The following is a 19,899-nucleotide window of genomic DNA, read 5'->3' as shown; positions in this document are numbered from 1 at the left end:
CATCCCTACGACTCAGCACAGTTGGCAGAACTGATAATATTTACAATCTTCTGAAGAGAAAGATAAAAGCAAAGTTCTTAGATGTATGTTAAGTGGATTGCCCAGTCACTTGGCTAGCCTCTAGCAGAGCTGGGATTTGAACCAAAGCATTTTGCTTTATTCTTGTAAACAGTGATTCATGAAAATAATGCCTCCTGGCATTATTATTATTTTTTTTTATAATCATGTCTAATTTTTTCTTATAAGAAGTTTAAGTCCTTAGGAAAATGTGATTTAAACATCTTACAATCTGTGTTCGGAAATCAGTATCTCCATAATTTGGTTTTGAGCTGGATATGGGGAATGAAAGCAGTCACGACCCTCCCCCTTTATTTCTAGCTCACACAGCTGGATATATTAGTCAGAGTCCAAACAGGAAATAATGGCTCGTTCAAACCAAATTATTTAAAGAGCATTTCATAAAGAAACAGTGTACAAAGGTGTCAGAGGAGTTCCTTAAGAAGGCAACAGAAGATAGTGCACTGCTTCTGGCCTGCTAAAACAGACATCTATTATCACTCCTAGCCTGAAAGTGCAGGCAGAGGTGGTGGTGGTGGTAGGTATGAAAATCCTGGGAGGATACCTGCAAAGAGTCTACCTGATAAGGAGGGAGCCAGACCAATAAATAATAAGAACAAACCATCCTCCTGCCCTCCAGTCTCCTGCCTATGACACCCACTGTCTAAACCAAGTGGGTATCAAAAGGAAGGGAGCTCTTTGACTCTCTATCAAAGTGAGCTTCTCAGCATAGAGAATGATGATGAGCAGATCTGGGGAGACAATATATCCAGTGCAGGAATTCTCATATATTTAGGCAGGCATGATCTGAGAGATGGAAAGGGCAAGAATTTATTTATTTAGTTTTAGACATGTTTAGTTCAATGTACCAATGAGGAATCTAGCTAGAAGGGTTAAGAAGACAATTCAGTGTATATGTCTAGAACTTAGAAATCTGTGCCAGAGGTACAAAGTATAGGTTTGTCAGTAGATGATAATCAGAATGAATATGATTGCCCAGGAAAGAGTGAATGGGAGAAGGAAATAGGGGCCTCAAACTCAGACTGATACTGTAAAAAGAAGAGTGAGTACTGTTGGAAGGAAATTTTTCATGGGTCTCTCATATCTCTGGATGTCATGTGAGCAGAGACACTACCTACCTTTGCTCCAGACTATCTTTTCAAGGACATCTGTATAGCAAACCAACTTGCAAGATAAAGGTAGTATCTCTCTCAGAGCAAAGGTTAGGCATATTTATAGTCGACATAAAGACTAGTTTCCCTAAGTTATAGCTTTCTCTCCTGTAGCATAGCCCAATTTATCACTTGGTCTTCTTTCTGTCACCCTGTAAGAATTGGGGGTTAGGGTACCAGAGCTGATACGCCAGCTACTACTATTGCTGTGAGAAATAAAGCCCCTGTCTTTGACCCATGAGTCTCATGTCTGCTGCCAACATCCATGAAACTATGGAAGGATAACTTGTAAGCTTGCAGGTATGGTAAAATGCCAGACACTTCAAAGTTCTTGACAAATGAGTAAAGACCTACAGTGGATAAGGCTCAAGGGAGCAGAAGTTTTTCACAAAGAGAAATAAATCAGAGGATGCAAATGGTATTGGGGAATAAGAAGGGTACTGAGATACAGGGTTATGCAAGGAAAAAAAAATACCTACTTAATAGAGCCACCGGGTTAAAGCAGTGTTCTCAGAAAACATCAGTGTTTTAGTTAAGGAAGCATCTGCAAACTGAGATAAATCTGTACTGAGGCATGATCACTGTGGGTTACAAATTCCAGAGAGCCCAGTCAGAAGATCTGTGAACATCGTAGTTGGTGGCTGAGCACGGGAAAAGTAGACACATGGGGGTGAGAGCCTGGCAAGTAAAAGAACATCAGAGAGGCCTGTCAGTGAGCAGAGTCCAGTGAACATCAGTGAGCAGAGTCCAGTAAAGCTTGGAGGGGAGGCACAGATATTTAATTCTGAGAATGGTCTGGAGGAACGTTATCTCTTGAGCCTATGAAAATTCAGGCGAGCTTTGGAAATGAAGCCTAGGAGTTAAACGATCAATCTCAGTATTGGTAAAGTAAATTTTGACCTTGATTTTGGTAGTGTTTCTGACTACGGGCTTAGAGGCATTGGAAGTGATACAGATTTTTTTCCTCACGATATCTAGCCACATGGGGAAAAGTTATGTTTCTCTTTCATAATGACTACCTTTTTATAGATGAAGAAACAAGCTTAGAGAGGTTATATAACTCCCCTTAGTCACAAGCATAATGCGTGCGGAGGCAGAATTTCAACCTAGGTTTGTCTGATACCAGCATCCATGCTCTCAACTCATGTGCAACGGTTGGGCTGATCATAGAGATGGAAATGCCATCACATATTGGTTTCAAAATGTTGAGATTTTGAAAGACTTTTCCTCAATTAAATTATATTGGCAACGTGTGTTTTAAACTAACCCTGGATTTTGATACTTTGCACCGAGAACTCTCCTCAGTACTGTTCTATGCATAAAGAGGGGTCCACTACCAAGTTAATTACTTCGACAGGTAGCATGGATGTGGCTAGATGCTCTTCAGGCAAATTATCAAGTGTATGCTGACTGTTGAACTGTCAGTTTCAACCTTCTGTTATCAATCAGGATTTTTTTCTTGTCAGGTTAGCTGTTCTATCATTCTTAACACAGGTGGAATGCGACGTTCCTAAGACGCACAATTACTTCGGAATCTCTTAGTTGAGAATTATATCACCTACATGTCTCATTATGAATATTGTTAGGGCTCAATATAAAGAAACCTATCTATTTTAAATGATCATGAGTAACTGGTCAAAAGTATGTGTGAAGAGGTCGATATACATATGTATGTTTTTGTTTGGTGTTAATCTTCAAAAAAAAAAAAAAGCTAACAGAATATTCATCTTTACTTGATTAACTTAGTTGAAACCAGTGGAAGCAATGATAAGTAGAGTCTTTAGCCACATAGGAACCCAGTTTAAGAAAATGATCCCAAATATCAGGGTTTGGTGTGCCATTTTTCTCTCCATCTGCAATCATCTGATCACCTGAATTAAACTCTCCATTTCCGTTGTCAGCTATCCAAGGTGAAAGACTGTAACCGTTTCTTCCTTATCCTTTTACAAGAGCTACTTGCTTGTTATTTTATTTCCCTTTCCAGGGCATTCATTCTTTCATTCTTCATTAAACACTGATTACTAGATGCCTACTATATTCCAGGCCCTGTTTTGAGTTCTACTTAAAACTCAAGCTTGCCCCTGGGGTGGAAGGATGGGGGGGGGAAAGGGTGTGTGTGTGTGTGGTGCGTGTGTGTGTGTATACTTTCATTGAACTGATGATTTTGAGAAGTCCTTTCAAATCTTCTAGTGAGATGAATTTCTTATGCCTTTTCTCTTATCTTAGGAGGCAAAAAGGTCATGCTGCCAGTGAGATGAAATCATTCCATCTCCCACAACATGCCTACTTTGCTTCTGGGAAGGGACTTTAGATCATAGGAGTGAGAAGACCCTTCCCATATGCCATAAAATCTGCAATATGTATGCCCCTTAAAGAATACCCGGGAAGCAGAATCATTCTATAAGACCTGAAATGAGAGATGGAGTCTCTGCATTTCCACAGAAGCATTTAAGTGGAGCTGTGAAATGTGATAGTATGAAAGGCCTCTGTATTTATGTCAGTTTCACTTGTTTCCCTTAGGGTACCTGGTACACAGTACGTGTCATTTAAATGCAACTAACTTCATCTCCTCTACTGCCTTCCTGCTTATTTCCTTTTTTCTTATTATCAGTCTTCTTCTTTTTGTTCTTTTTTTCTTTTTCTTCCTTCTCTTTATACTCTTATTTTTATTTTATTTTTATTAGCATCATGTGACCTTCCTAACACAAAAGCAGAGAGAACGGTATGATGAATCCCCGTGTAGCCATCACTGAACCTCAGCTATATTCAATATACAAACAATTTTCTCTTACCCCTGGCCAATTTAAGATAGATCTAGACATGTAATTAAAAAAAAATACTTCAGTAATATGCATCTCTAAGAGATAAGTGCTCTTAAAAATATATAACACACATACACCCACATACATGAACAACAAAACCAACCATTGCTTATTATCAAATAGTCTCTCACTTCTCTCACAAATGTGCTTATACCATTGTTTTGTTCACATGTGGATCTACACAAAATCCATACAGCACATTTTTTGATATATCTATGTCTTTTTTAATCTCGGAGTGGTCCTCTTTATTTTTACTTTTTGCCATTTATTTGAAGAAAATAGTATATTACTGTTTCTGTAGAACTTCTCATTTTTGGATTTCACTCTTTGCCTTTCTGCAATGTTGATTTACATGTTTCTCTATTTTCTTTAAGTTAGTTGGTAGATCCAGAAGCTTGATCGTGTTCAGGTCTCTCTTCCCCGCCCTGCCTCTCTCTTTTTTTCTTTGTCTAGGCTGCACTTGTTTACTTGACAAAATGTTTACCAAGTAGAACTGGAACTGTACATTCACTATTACGTCATATTAGAAAACACATAAAATCTATTATTTTGTGTGGTGTTAAGGTGAGAAGTAAGAGCAATTATATTTGGGAAGGGGACTTAACGCTGGAGAAAAAGGAGCTAAACTGACATTTTTAATTTTACTCTGAAAATTTATTTTTGCGTGTGAAGTTTTTAGATTTACATGTTCTCTCTCTCTCTCGTTCACTTATACACACACATACAAACAATACTATTTTCTAAATTAAAACATAATAATTTACTAATGTCTAAAGCAGGAGGAGGAGGGCAAGGGAAACAGAAGCCAGAGAGAGACTAAGCAGCTGGTCCAGTGTTGTCACCCGGTGTGCTCACTATAAAATTCCCACCAGCCCATCAACTCTTGGTTTTAGCAGCTATTGATAATGATCGCACACATCCATTATAACATCTAGTATCTAAACACATTTTTGAGTAAATTATTGCATTAATATTCTAGACGTTCAACCAGAATACAATGCCTGGAATGGCATAAACAGAATTTTTGAGGCCAGAACCCCATTACTGGAGGGGCTCTGGCTGAAGAATGGATTAAGAGGCTAGACATCTATAGCTGTATTATTGTTATTTTTTAATCTTTAAGTCAGTTCTGGAAAGGAAGCTTCACCAATGATCCTACAATTTCCATTAAAAGAAACAACCAAAACAGTACAAGCAAAAATTTAGCTTAAGAAATCAGAAGAGAGAAAAATCTATGTGAGTAATTGAAACAATCTATGAGATTTAAGAAGCCATATCATTTTCTTGTTTGTCATAGCAAGTTTTCTTGTGTGTTTCAGAAGTACTGTTCTTGCCGAATTGGTTGGCATTATGTACAACAGACAGCTCTTGGCAATAAAGAAAGTCCTTGTAGAACACCTTGCACATTTTGGGGGTATGTGAACATTGAGGTAAAACATTCCTCCCTTCCAATCCCATGCCCTCTGTGCATTTTGTGGCACCTACCCCACACTGGGCCCTGTCCCACCACACACACACACTCACTGCATATATCTTTACTCGTACATATCTAGAAATTGAAAATGGAATTGCTAAAGATAACTCAGTTTTAAGTAACAAGTAGCTCTCCAAGAAGCATCCTGCATAAAAAATAGAAACGTGTATGGCTAGATATTGTTTTATTCTCTTGGTAGAACTCCTTTTGAATTTTTTAACAGAGTGTTCTATGTTTATCCACTGCACAACCGTAGGATGTTAATGGTTCAATTGCAATCAAATTTTGATCATCCAAGGTAGAGGATCAGTTAGTAAGTCATCTGGAATATTTGCTTTGTTTTCTTTGTTCCTCTGCCAGCCTTTTGGTGACTTCTCTGGGCATTAACTTTTCTATTCAAGAAGAGGTCAGGAAAGAAACCATCTATTTCCCCTTGCAGGAAATTCTAGTGCAACATTCATTGGGGATAAGAGGATGTAAAAATTATGGCTAGCATTAATTTTGAGATTATTTTTGGCTCTAAACTAATGTTGAAAATGAAAAGAATTAAAAAGGGAAAATCCCAGTTCATTGCTTTCCATGTGCAGACATGGAAGAGACCATTTAGCTAATTGTCATAAAGTAATATATCATAAAGTAACAGGCAAGAAAAAGATGGCCAATGGAAAAGGTAACAATACTTTCCCAAGAAAGTGTTATGAGAATTAAAATTAAATTATGAAAAGTGCTTAGCATAGAGCATGGCGCACAGACCATATGCAATAAATACACACTGCCTGAAGCACTATGACCGTGAACACCATTATTCTTTTCAGGAGTTGCTCATCACATTCAATTATTACTCAGCCTCACTTACAGACAGAGGCACAACAACACTATAGGTTTTTTGGCTTAATCCAGGTCTTCTGACTTTTTCTACTGATTTCTTGAAGGCCATAGGTTTTTACTACAAGATTTTATAACTGTGATCAGTATAAAAGGTGGCAACAAAGAACACAGATTCCATAAACACGTAATCTTAGTTTATCATTAACTTTCATCTTATAAAGAGAAATGTATACCCCTGAGGGAAAAAATACTAATCTACTAAACTGAGTTATTTATTTATTTTTAAATTATGGAAGGGGCTGCAGTAGCATCTTTATAAGGCTTGCCTGGTAACCATAGCATTTTTCAGGATACTGCAACATTTTCTAGCACGCCAGGATATCTCCCCTGCCGTCCCTGCATCCTCCTCACCAAGAATCTAGCAGTTTTTTCACAACTAAAATATGACTATTTTCAAATCTCCTGTGACATTTTCTTTTCCTGTTTATTAGGGTATTTATTACTGGCAATAGATCCAAGCATTAATATTTTAATTATATACAGTAATGCTCAGGACTTCAGCTTCAAGAAATATTTAAGGTTGAGCCTTTATAGTCAATAAAATAACATTTATTTAATGAGAGGTTTAAAAGCACAGTCAGCACAAGCATGCATAATTTCAGAGATGTTTTCCCAAAGCAAAAAACTCCAATTAATATTTGAAAAATCCAAATAAAAATTACAATTTTCCACTCCCTTGGACACATATGTTAATCATTGGGCCAGTTGTTTACGTCTACTGAATCTTGTATGTTTTTTGGTCTGCATTGGCAAATCTCTTTGATTTGTTTCCTCCCTACCTCCCACTCTATCTTTCTTTTGATTTCCCCATTGATTTGGAATTGTTTACATTAATAATTTCAAATCTAATAGTTATCTTATGCGTATTAACTAAAGCACATACTCCGAGAAAGCAGTATGTTAAAAAGGGCAAGGTAGGTGAGTCTTTCAAAGAAGAAACCTCACCAGCAGAATGAACACTAGAAATTCTGGTAGTGAAAGTTTATGGGTTGTTCTTGTGTGATACAGCTGACAATGTATTCAACAGAGGCTAAAAGTGTGCATTTTTTAAGATAAATCCTGGACTTTGGGTAAAAATAACAATGGAACAGAAAATCAGGAGACTTCAAAATGAGTTTACCTCATTTTATCGAAACCTTAGACTTTTTTGAAAAGCATGATGAAAAGAATGAACTTCATCCAAGGAAAGAATATAAACCTCAGTTAATCAGAAAGATTTAAAGAGTGACTCTTAACTGAAAATTAAATGAAATTGCTTTTTTTTCTACTTCAATCTGTATTACAAATATCTCTTAAAACTGCATTTCACGTTTTTTCTTTTGAAGCAGGGAAGAGGGTGCTTAATGCTAGTCCCTTAAGATGTTGTATAGTGATGCATGGATAAAAAGTGTAGTGTTCAAATAAACTTAAAAAATAGTTGGCTAACTCACAGCTCAATTGTATTTTCATATTCCTATCACATTTTTATTCTGATGTCATTTTTAATGCTGTGTAGTTCCCTCAGGACCACAAAATGGCTAGAGTAACTGTGTGTGTGCGCGTGTGTGTGATGCTTTTGATACAACTGAGTTCAGCTCTTTTTAAGAGCAAATGAACTTTTTCAGAGGTTCCCCAGTAGACTCTTTTCTTTTATCTCATGGGCTGGAATTGAGTCTTATGCCTGTTCCTAAATCAGCCCTTGCACAGGAAATTAGGTTGGCTTAGACAAATCAGAATTGACTCAATGAGGCTCAGGAGAAGTCCAAAACCTCTCACTCCTACAGGCCTCCACCAATATCTGAAAGAGAACCAGATTTCTGTTAGAGAAGGGGGATGGGGTGGTAAATGAGAAACCGGAGAGAGACTCAGAAGTGGCAAACAGGTGTGCCTGTCACACTAGGGGAAATAAAATTAAACTTTTTTTAAAAATAAACTTGCCACTTTTTATTTTCTTGATACAAGGCTATATTTTTCAAGTCCTGATAGCCTCAAAGACAAATGTATTCTTTAAGTCTTCTAAGAGCTTTTAATATGCTAATGTACCGGGTAACTCTCCAAGAGAGGGATAAAGCCTGCAATGTTTCACAAATAATAAAATATTTTATTATTTAAAAAATTGCAATTATTTTCCAAGTTCTTTCTGAGATGTCGTTATGAATGCACTTTAGAAACTATTCTTCTGAATTATTAGTCTGAACTTGTTCATAGTATATATTTTATAAGGATCATAATGCCTTCAAGATTGCCTTTTTAAAGTACTATAAAAAATAAGAGAAATTTGTAAAGTAGCAGGTTATAAAATGATTATTAGAAAATGAATTATCTTATAAGATAAGTACAGTAAAATTTTCATATAAGAATCTAATGGTAAATCTACTGTAAAGTTCTTTCAGCTTTGCACTATTTAAAGTTTTTCATCATAGTGGAAAAAGAATACAACCACAACAAAACAAAGAATAGTTTTTATGCATACAACCAAAACTCAGTGAAAAAAATACATAGAAAAAACCATATTTATAATAGCAAAAGTAAATTACATACTTAGGCTAACGTTCCAAGAAACACTCAAAACCCTATTTCAGAAAAACTTTAAAACACTATTGAAGGAAGCAAATCTAGGCTTGAGCAAATTGGAAAGACACAGATCGGAAGACTTACTCTCACAAAGCTTTCTGTAATCAAAAAAAATAAAAAATAAAAAAAGCTTTCTATTCTACTAAGTTCATTGTAAACACAACATAAACCAATAAATGTACCGTTAGGTTGGTTTTTTTTTTCTTCCCTTGAGCTAGATAGATGTTTAATGAAGTTTGAGAAAATAAAAATTATCAGAAAATTTTGAAAAAAAAATGAATAATTATGCTGAAGAGGGGCTAACTCTACTAGTTTTTAAACTGTTATAAAGCCTTTATAAGTGAAACTCTAGTGTTGGTGCATGAATAGGCAAACCAAACAAGAAAACAGATTTTTTAAAGCCACAAATAGATCAAATTGCATGTGGAAGTTTACTATATAATAAAGGTAATACTTCAAATCAGTGAGAGAAGACATATGTTATATGTTATGAAAACTGGATAACTATGTGGAAAAAGACAAATTTTTGATTTATTCCTCACACTGAACACCAGAATACATTTTAAGTGGATCAAAGATCTAACTCTAAAAAATACTACTAGAAGAAAAGATGGATGGAATCTTCTATACTCTGGGAACAGGGACATTTTTCCCACCACAATTGAAAATTCAAAAGCAATAAGAAAAAAAAATGATTTTTTTTTCAGAAAAACAATTTTTTAAACCTCATGTAATTTTGTTTGGAAAATAAATACCTAAATAAAGTAAAGAAAAATGAAAAACTGGGAAAAATAATAGCAACTTAATCTCAAGGAGTTAATATGTTTAACAAAACTTTTAAAAACAGAAGGAAATGACCAGCGACCTCTTATAACAATTGGCTAGATAGATTATAAACTGTTTATAAAGAAAGATATACAATGGCTTTAACATATGTAAAGATGTTCAACAAAACAAGAATTGCTTTTGATCCCCTAAAATAAGAAAAGCGCAAATAAAAATAGACTGGTAGCTTTTTTCACATATGTGAGAAAATCCAAGTTTAATAACACATTTTGGGAGTGAGGCTGTGGGGAAATTAGTCTCTTCCTTTGTTGGTGGGAAAGCAAAACAGTGCAAACCTATTAAAGGGGAATTAGCCAATATTTAGTGAAAACACAAATGAATTTACTCTTTAACAAAACAACTCCACTTCTCAGAGTCTATCACCAAAATATTCAGACAGAAATTGGAAAGCACTTATTTACACAAGGCTGTTCATTACACTACACTCTTTAGACTGGTAGACATGATTGCTCTAAAAACGATGCCTACATATTATGAAATAAAGTGAATGAATAATCATAATGGTGTCATTAAGAACCAGGATTTTTCTCTTCAAAAAAAGAAGGTAGAGATATATGAGTTTCAGTATTGAGGTTAGAAAAAACCCGGTAGTCCTGAATTTGAATAGGAAGAAGCAGTATGAATTCATGATGAATTTTATTTTAAAAAAAATACTCTGTACACACTGAAAGGCCTAGGTCCAGTGACAAGGTGAGATAAGGTTGATTGGTATTTAAATGAGATGCATGTAAAACATAGAAGTGTCTGTATATGAGATATTAATGTATGCTCTGAAAAGGAAAAATAGAAATACAAGTAAATTTGGAAATTCTGAATTTTTTTCTTGGAGATTATACTCTTTGTCATATTAAACGTTCTGAAAAAGTCTCCCAGTTAAAAAAAAAAAAATCTAAAAATATTTAACTCAGCAGTTATCAGCAACCTTTTCTTTTTCAGGGGAAGGAATTGGAGTTGTAGAATTTCTTTTATTTCTTCACTACACAAATGTGCTTTAGAAAACAATTTGGGAAATATCGTTGTGAAAGTGAAATGCAATCTATGGATAATTATTTGTTGTAGAGGCATAAGAGGTTTAAAGAGAGTTCCTGCTATCAGGTACTAAATGAATGGATAATTTAAAACAAGTATTGTCTAGACACTAAATGCTGTGTTCAGTGTTGGGCATATGAGGAAAAAAAAAAAGTCTAGGAGACCAATGGTTAGAGCATTAAAATAGAGTGCTGTTGTTAATTTTATAATAAAGATTTGAAATAACTTATAGAAATCTTTAATCGTGATTGAAGGGCTAAGCATAGGGCACCATTGGATTGTGTCATGGAGAGAGAAATTATGATGGGCAAAAACAAGAAGGAAGAATATTTCTGGCAAAATAAGGAAGATGAGCAAAGATAGCTAAACATTCCTTTATGATGTATTCGGGAAAAAAATCCCCATACCTGTCTGGAACTACAACAACAAATGTGGAGGGAAAAGGTGGGGTAAGGCCACTGTAGTGAGAAGAATGTGAGCTTTGGGGTCTGACAAGCCTGAGCATCATCATTGCTCTACCTGTAAACAACCAGGGAAAGATAATTTATTCTCTATAAGGCTCAGCTTTCTCATCTGGATAATGAGGATAAATAATATTTAACTCACAAGGTAAGAATGAAATAAAAATAATGTATGCAAAGCTTTCAACCCAGTAGGGGACACTTGATCAATGTCAGTTTTTATTGTTACTAGGCAGATGAGGCAACATGATAAGTATTCTCAGTTGTCAGGGGAAAGGGTTTGGATTTTGTTTTGTAGACAGTGGAGAGCCATTGAAGAATTTGGAGCATAGGGGTGAGGTGATTTGCAGTAGGAAAGATGAACACAGAGAAATGAATAGATGAAGGGAGACAGGTGAGATTTCATCTTAACAAGAGTCGAGAGCGCATGAATAAGGTATTGGTAGTGTGGCCCAAACTGGTAGTGCTTCAGAGGGAGAATTGACAGAACTTGGCTATTCATTAGATATACGTATGTGAGAGTAGGAAGTGAGAGACAGGAAAGAATGAAAAACGACACGTTTTTCTAGCCCGAATATATGAGTTGCCAGAACTACCAGCTATTGAATCAAGCAATACAGGAGGTGGAGTAGGTATATAAAAGGTAACGAGTTTAGTGTGGAGTTTCTTTTGTCTTCTCTAATTTTCCTTTTGGCCTCTCACCTTTCTAGAGTAAGTGAGCTTTGGAGATTTGAATGTAGGAGCCCAGCTTCTACTCCTAGGAATCTCTCGGTTCTATGAGGCCACTCTATTTTGATTAGTGTGTTGGCTTATGACAAAGCTATCATCGTGATCCTTGGAGTGCTGCTTCTAAAGTTTGTCTAATACTAATTGGAAAGGTTAGTGTGATGTACTTTGTAGTCAAATACCAAAAACTACCTAACATGATAGTCACATATGGATATGTGGCTTTCACTGTTGTACTCCTCAGAACATTGTTTGCTTAGAGCATAGTTGAAAGTAAGTACAAATTTAGACAGTCTACTCAACACTGGTCCTTGTGTGTGTTCCTTGTTTTAATGTGCAGGACAGGAGAGAATTGGAAAAGATTCCAACTATGAACAAGAGGGGAAAGTTCAGTTCGTAATTGACGCCGTCTATGCTATGGCCCACGCCCTGCATCACATGAACAAGGATCTCTGTGCTGACTACCGAGGTGTCTGTCCAGAGATGGAACAAGCTGGGGGCAAGAAGTTGTTGAAGTACATCCGCAACGTTAATTTCAATGGTGAGTCTTTTCCAAACATCTATGCTTTTAGTAATCCTGTGTTGGCATTCTGTTTCATAAGTTACATATTGGACGATTATTTACTCTTGAGCATGTGTCAAAACTTGATTGATTATATAACTTCAAATGACTGAATCAGTATATGAATGAGTAGTGAGTAAGTGAACGAATGAATAAATATATATTAGAGGATTATGATTTATCCTTTTCTTACATTAGAGATTTTTATATGAAGTCATTTATATGAAGTCAAATTCTTCCTCAGTGAAAAAAAGTTCAGACCTGTGAAAAAACATACAAATTTATTAGTTATTGTACATTATTTATGTACAGTTGTTTTTTGTCTTCAGTCTTATAATATTTAGTCAAATACTGTTTTCCAAAAGTACTTGCATTTATTTCTGTCTCCCTTGCCCTCCTCAGTGTGGTTCTGTTTTTAATTTGTAATAGAGTTAGGTTTATTTATTGCTGTCCATATTGAATTTTCTGTTATACCATGTGATGTTTAATTTTATCAATCAATTTGACTGGGCAAAGGGATGTTCAGATAGCTAGTAAAACAGTATTTCTGGGTGTGTCTGTGAGGGTGCTTCTGGAAGAGATGAGCTTTTGATTTGGTGAACTGAATAAAGCAGAAGGCTTTACCCAGTGTGGGTGGGCATAATTCAGTCCCTTCAGGGTCTGAACAGAACCAAAAGGCAGAGAAAGGCAAATTATCTGCCTTGAGCTGAGACATCCATCTTCTCCTGCCTGCAGTCATGGGCACTCCTAGTTCCCGGCCTTTCAGACACAGATGGAGACTTAAGATAGTTTGGGTAGGTTATGACGTCACATTTGAGGTCTTATTGCAAAAAATATACAACCTCAATCTAATCATAAGGAAACATAACAAAAATCCAAATTGAAGGACAACTTACAAAAGAACTGGCTAGTATTTTTCAAAAGTATCCACATTATGAGAAAACACACCATGAGAAAGGCAGATGGAGAAATCATTCTAGACTAGAAGAGTCTAAGGAGACATGACTATTAAACATGATGTAGGAACATTAATTGATCCTATACCAGAAAAAGGGCCTTAGTGAGACAATGGAGAAATTTTAATAAAATTTGCAGATGAGTTTTAAATGATATTACATCAATATTAATTTCCTGGCTTAGATAATTATATTATGGTTAAAGAAAATTTTCTCTCTTCTCTGCTTATAAATAACAATCCATTTAAACTCACAACATTATATCAACCTTCCAAGAGTTATCTAGTATTTGGGTGAAGAGGAAATGAACTACAGCCAGCTTGGGGATCAACAGTCTTCTAGTTCAGATGGAGACAAAAATGACCATGTTTAAAACCAGAAAGTTAGTTTAATTACAAATTATTTTTTTGTAGTTTCTTCCTGATCTTACAGAATCTCCTAAAATATATAAGAAAAACATATACATTTCATTATTTATCAAACAGTAAATTACATATGCTGGGGCCGATTTCTGGGCTTTGTATTCTGATTCATGGATATGTATGACCATTCTTACATGAGTAACAGAAACATTGTTTTGAGAATGTTCTTGGTAATTCTTCCCTCGTTCTTCTTCCGGATAATGCTTGTAGACTTAATTTGTCAAAATTGCCTTGTCTGTTGATGAGTCAGAGTTATTGAGCTTCTGACTGGACATGGTGTATGTTTATCAAATGACTACTGTGTACCAGAAACTGTGCTAAGTACCTGTGTTGGCTTATTTAATATTCAAAACAACAACACAGTTTAGATACTATTTCTTTCTTTTTTTTTTTTAAGTTAAGGAAACTGATTCACTGAGAATTAAGAATCATGATATCAAAAGCCACACATCTAGGTAGTGATGATGTTACACTTGGTACCTTGGGCATCTAATTCTTCAGCCTGTTCCTTTTAAGTGTCTGAGAAGAAGGGCTTATTGTACCATTCCTGCTTTTCCATCTTAGAAAGGAGGCTCTGTGGGAGTTCACAGGCAAGGCCAGTTGTGTCTGTCATCATTGCAGTCATGCTCTGTGGTCAACATAACCTTTTCTCTGATGATTTTGTTCCCTGCCATGTGGACTTCTGGCTCCTCGGGCACTATGACAATCATTGATGTCAGGGCTCAGAAGTTTTTTAAACCTAGTTTTAATTAGTGGAGTCCATGTTATTCTAAATGAGCAACTATTGGAGTGAAAAGAAACTTGACATTTTTCACTCACTCAATTTTCTAATTTTTATGTAAAGAAATTAAATACAAGAGAGGAGAAAATATTTGTCCAAGACTTCACTGACAGCGATAGATCTAGAACCAGGTCTCTTTCTAGTCCATTGTGGAAAATTTAGCCTTTCTTTGGCATGTTTTTGGAGGATTTTTATTTATTTTTATTTTTTTCATTTCAATAAGCTTAATTGTTCTCTTTTGTTACTCCAGTACAAAATTTTCTGTACCCCTAGGAGCATTGTTCCAGACCCATAGAGTATAATTTAATAACTCTGACCTTCACATTTACCAAAGCATCGATTTAAGAAATGATAATAGGATGCCCTGCAAGTATTGCTTACAGCTTCACCAAGTACTTAACCTCTTCTTATGCACCAAGAGAAAAGATGGATAATTTTGTTTTCATTACTTCTAGCTATTCTTTTTACTTGTATCCCAAATGAATGCAATGACCTGAGTCTAAATTTGATTTTGTTGTCTCTGCGTTGGCTCATCTAACCAGATGTCAATACTTGTAGATGTAAATTTAACATATTTCTTGTCTTGGATACAAAATCTTAGAGAATTGCTACGTAGTGAAGTATTTAATCTGAAGTGTGTCTGTACCTGTTTACTAGTTTTCAGAAGACAATCAGTTTGGGGTATATTTTCTAAAAATGACATATATCATGTGCTCTTTTTGAAGCATGAAGTTAATTTTCTTTTGAGTGGTGAAATTTATATCCTCTCCCCTCGAATCTGAGTGAGGCTGTGTCTAATGTGGAAGTGACACTATATGACTTCTAAGGCGTGTAAGTTAATAGAGCTTCTGCCTCATTCTCTTGAGATATCTGTATTGCAAACACAGCTACCATGTTGGGAGGCAGCCAAGAAGCCAAATAGACAGGCCACATGTGAGTTTTCTGACCGTAACCCCAATTGAGGTCCCAGCTGACAGCTGGAATCAACTGTCAGGCATGCGAATTTCAAGTTGCCCCAACTAACATGAGTGGACCAGGGAGGTGCTGTCCCCGAGGCCTGTCCAAATTGCAAAATACAGGTTGTTATAGTTTGGAGCATGAAGTTTTAGGAGGTTTTGTTGAGTAGCACTGGATAAGTAGAATACAAATCAGTGCAGCATTTCTGGAATCTGTGCATGGGGTGGTAAAATGAGAGGAGAAAACTTGTAAATACGTTGATGCAGAGGACTGTTTTGTCACCTGAGCAACACAGATTCCATAGCCTTCTCTGTCCAGAAAGAAAGGATTTTTCATTCAGATACTCTCATCTAGTAGAGGAGATTTCAGATTTGAGTACATCCTGTCATCCATCCTCTCAGTATCCTGTTTTGTCAAGTATCCCTGTTCCCTTTACCTTAATGCACCTGCATTCTAGCCCTGATGCCTATAGACATTTCTGCAGATGATTACTTCTCTTTTGATAACTTCTTTTCCTTCTCTTGACTTCTTTGATCTTTTTTTAAATATAGACTTCATTGAACACAGTCTCCTTTTTTCTCTTTCAAGAGAAAAGGAGTTAAAAAAGAGTTGTGGAAAAGAAAAGCTAGAAATAAGGCAGTCGCTTTATAGAATCCATCAAAAAGGTCAAAGTCACACAATATGTTATTACAAGTCATCACTTAGATAAAGTATTCAGCTCTTCTGTCTTGATTTTTTAAGCATGAATTTTCACGAGAATGGAAAGGGCATGACAAAAGTCATTTCTCTTAACAAATATTGTAAGAAGGGAAAACGGTTAGATGGTACATCCCATGCCAATGAATATTTAGCTGGTTAGCCTGAGATCCTCTGGAGCCCCAGGCCTCCAGTATTGTTCCTCTCTCAAAGACTACGAAAGGCTGAAGCCATAATACTTAATGACTGGAAATTGTAGAATTACAGCAAAGCACAACATAGATCCTAGGACCCAATGTGAAAGAAAGGAAAGGTATCTGAATGTTAATGTCTTCTTGCAAAATTATAGGATTATTTTCTCACCAATAACATGTAAAATACAGATTTTTTGTCTGATCTTATATACCGGAAGGCTCACTGAAAGTAGAAAGCCAATATTGAAAACCTTTTTTTCTCCCCGCTCTTTCCCTATACTGGAAAGGCTTGTGTTGATTCCTACATAGCGAGGGCTTCAGAGATCCCCATTGTGTTAAAGCAGGTGGATGCCTTTGTGGGCTGTGAGAATAGTGTCTAGGTACAAATAGAAGAAACATATTGAAATGATGCTATTGGTCTCACACAGATTCAGCCACTGACTCAAGTCGATGAGACCAAAGCTATGTTGCTCACAGATCAGTGCCCTCTCTGAGAGTGGGCTCTAGGCTGCTCTTTGTAAGGGAGGGGAGAGGGGCGGGGGAAATGTTTTATACTGATAGAGAAATTTAAATTAGATACCAGTGAGGAGAGACAACTCTGGTGAATCAGAAAAGACTTTAGTCTATATATCTGAAGGCACGTGCTCTGGTCCTGGGATATCAGCAAGTATAACAATGAGAAAAATAAACACTAAAAAAGGTCATTAACATCTCTTGAGCATTTATTATTTAAAAGACATGGAACTAAATACTATATATATGTATATATATACATATATATAATATCTGTATATAAATAAGCGTGTGTGTGTGTGTATAATTACATTTGATCCTTATTACCTCTATGAGAAAGGTATCATTAGTGATAATCAGACACAGAGGGAGATTGAATAATAAAGGCGGGGAAGAATTCCATGCCTTTTCTAGCTTCTGAAAGCGATCTGTACTCTTTGGCTCATAATCCCTTCCTTATATCACTCCAACCTGTTTTCATCATCGTACCTCTTTCTTCTTCCTTCAACTCCTGCTGCTTCTCACTTATAAGGACCATTATGATTATATTGGACCCACCCACATTATTCAGAATAATCTCTCCCATCTTATGATCCTTAGTCAACCTAAATTCTCTTTTGCCATGTATGGTAACATTCACAGGTTCTGGAGATTAGGACACGGACATATTTGGGGAGTCATTATTCAGCCTACTACAGTTCTGATGTTTTGTTTTGTTCTGTTTTCATTTTTAATACCAGAAGTATCATAAAATCTTGTTCCTTACTGTTGTTCAATGATATGAAGTTCTTTAGCTGCCCCTGTGTTCTGCCTATATTGTTGGATCCCCTCTTCCAGTAGAGGTAACTTTTGTTACCAGCACTTAGATGGCTGCATTACGAGAGTCTGGAGCTGGGTCCTTAAGTCCCCCAGGAAAGATTCACATGGAGGTCCAATGCCTGGAGAAGAAAGACAGCAGGCAAAGAATAGCAAACGAAAGAGATTTTATTAAGTAAAACAAGCAAAGCACACTTGGGAGAAAGTCCAAGCTGGCAGGTGGACATATCAAGTACACTCAGAAATCAAAAGGCTGGGTTTATACAGGCCACAGGACTTTATTTACCTTCTGTTTCTCCTAGCTCCGCCCTCTAACCTCCTACTTCTGGTCCTGGCCTGAGCAGCATGTGTGCTGGCAGTTGGGAGGAGGTACTCCTGCACTGTGGGGACTTTGAGGGTAGGCTCATGCTTAATTAGTGTACTAATTTGGCCCATACCAGTGGAGCTCCCCCAGAGTAAGGTCATATAACAGTCATCTACAATTAACTGACCAGTGGGGGAGCACTGGAGTAGGGGTAGTGGTGCAAAGAAGGCACAAAGCGCACCCAGTATATTGCCTGTTCATCTAGTTTGAATATATGTTTAACTACGATATCCTATTGTGTACACTGTGCTGCTGAGCTGGTCTTGGAGGCCTTGTTAACACTTTATTGTCTCTCTCCCTTTGACTCCTTTCTACTTATCCTGTCACTTTCATCACAGGATTGCTACTTTATGCCTCTTGCAACCAATATACTGTTCCTCTTATTGGACCCTTTTTCTAACTTCTTTCTTGTGTTGAGTGACCACTTGTGTGGAGTCACTTTCACCATCACACCTGCTTCTTAAGTGCTGGCATCTTTTTTTTGTTTGGTTTTTTTTACTGTTTTAAGCACTCTCTCTTTCCAGTTAACACACCTTCGTTTTTCTTTCATCTGTGTTGTTAATGTAAATGCCCGGTTGGCCCAAATTCTGCAGAAGCTAATGACTTTGCTAACCAGATACAGAGTTCTACTACCATTAGTCTTAAATTTATAATCAGAATTCACAAAAGCGCTTCTTTACCTAAGACATACCCTGCCCCTGTTCTCATTGATTTTGTTTCAGCTCAAAAACTATCTGTAAACTTTCTTGTAAAAGACAGAAAATAGAGCTTTTTTAAATTAGATTTATTGGGATGGCATTGGTTAATAAAATTATATAGGTTTCAAGTGTACAATTCAATAATATGTCATATGTATATTATACTGTGTTCATCACCCAAAGTTAAATTTCCTTCTGTCACCATATATTGGACCCCCTCTTCACTCTGACGGATCTTCAAACTATCATGCTAGGTGAAATAAGTCAGACAGAAAAGGCTGAGAACCATATGATTTCACTCACATGAGATATAAAACTGAAAGCAATGAACAAGGCAGAGACTCATAGACACAGACTACAGTTTAGTGGGAGGTAGAGCACTACTTCTTAAAAAGAATGTTGATCCAGTATTCACCTAAAGGCAGAACAGTCACACACCCTGAGACACTGATATCTAGCCTGTTTCCAAGAGGCCAAAAGGAGATAAATAGTGCTTAGTTAGGAAACTTTTGGTGAGATTCCTTTGTAACTGTTGCTGAAACTAACCAAAACTCATCAGTTTCATTATCTGTATCTGGTTTGCCAATTGCTCCATGCAGTTAATATTAAGGGACTTTTCACTCATACCCAACTTTCAAAAGATGTATATCTTGTTTGCTTGTTTGTTTCCTTCCTTCCTTCCTTCCTTCCTTCCTTCCTTCCTTCCTTCCTTCCTTCCTTCTCTCTTTCTCTCTCTCTTTCTCTCTCTCTTTCTCTTTCTCTTTCTTCCTTCCTTCCTTTTCCTTTTTTCTTTTCTTTTTCCTTTTCTCTTTCTTTCTTTCTTTCTTTCCTTCTTTTTCTCTTTGTAACATATTCTCAATAAATTTATTAGCCTTTTTAAATTGACTTCATCTAAATCTGCCAAAATAATTG

The 19,899-nt window shown here is 36.3% G+C and overlaps 1 protein-coding gene across 5 annotated transcripts in view; it reads left to right on the top strand.

Moving 5' to 3' along the window:
* The window catches only part of GRM7 (glutamate metabotropic receptor 7), an 827,189-nt gene that overhangs the window by 544,673 nt on the left and 262,617 nt on the right, over positions 1 to 19,899 (top strand). For all 5 annotated transcript variants that reach the window (XM_011372553.1, XM_011372552.1, XM_023538035.1 and 2 more), the window contains one exon: positions 12,369 to 12,569. In XM_011372553.1, coding sequence (XP_011370855.1) covers positions 12,369 to 12,569 — 201 coding nt within the window. The remainder of the gene's footprint in view (positions 1 to 12,368; positions 12,570 to 19,899) is intronic.

This window comes from Pteropus vampyrus, unplaced genomic scaffold (genome assembly GCF_000151845.1).
Source record: "Pteropus vampyrus isolate Shadow unplaced genomic scaffold, Pvam_2.0 Scaffold210, whole genome shotgun sequence".
NCBI classification, from domain to species: Eukaryota; Metazoa; Chordata; class Mammalia; order Chiroptera; family Pteropodidae; genus Pteropus; species Pteropus vampyrus.
The sequence above is the reverse complement of the archived record's forward strand: the minus strand, read 5'-3'. Positions and strand labels throughout refer to the sequence as shown.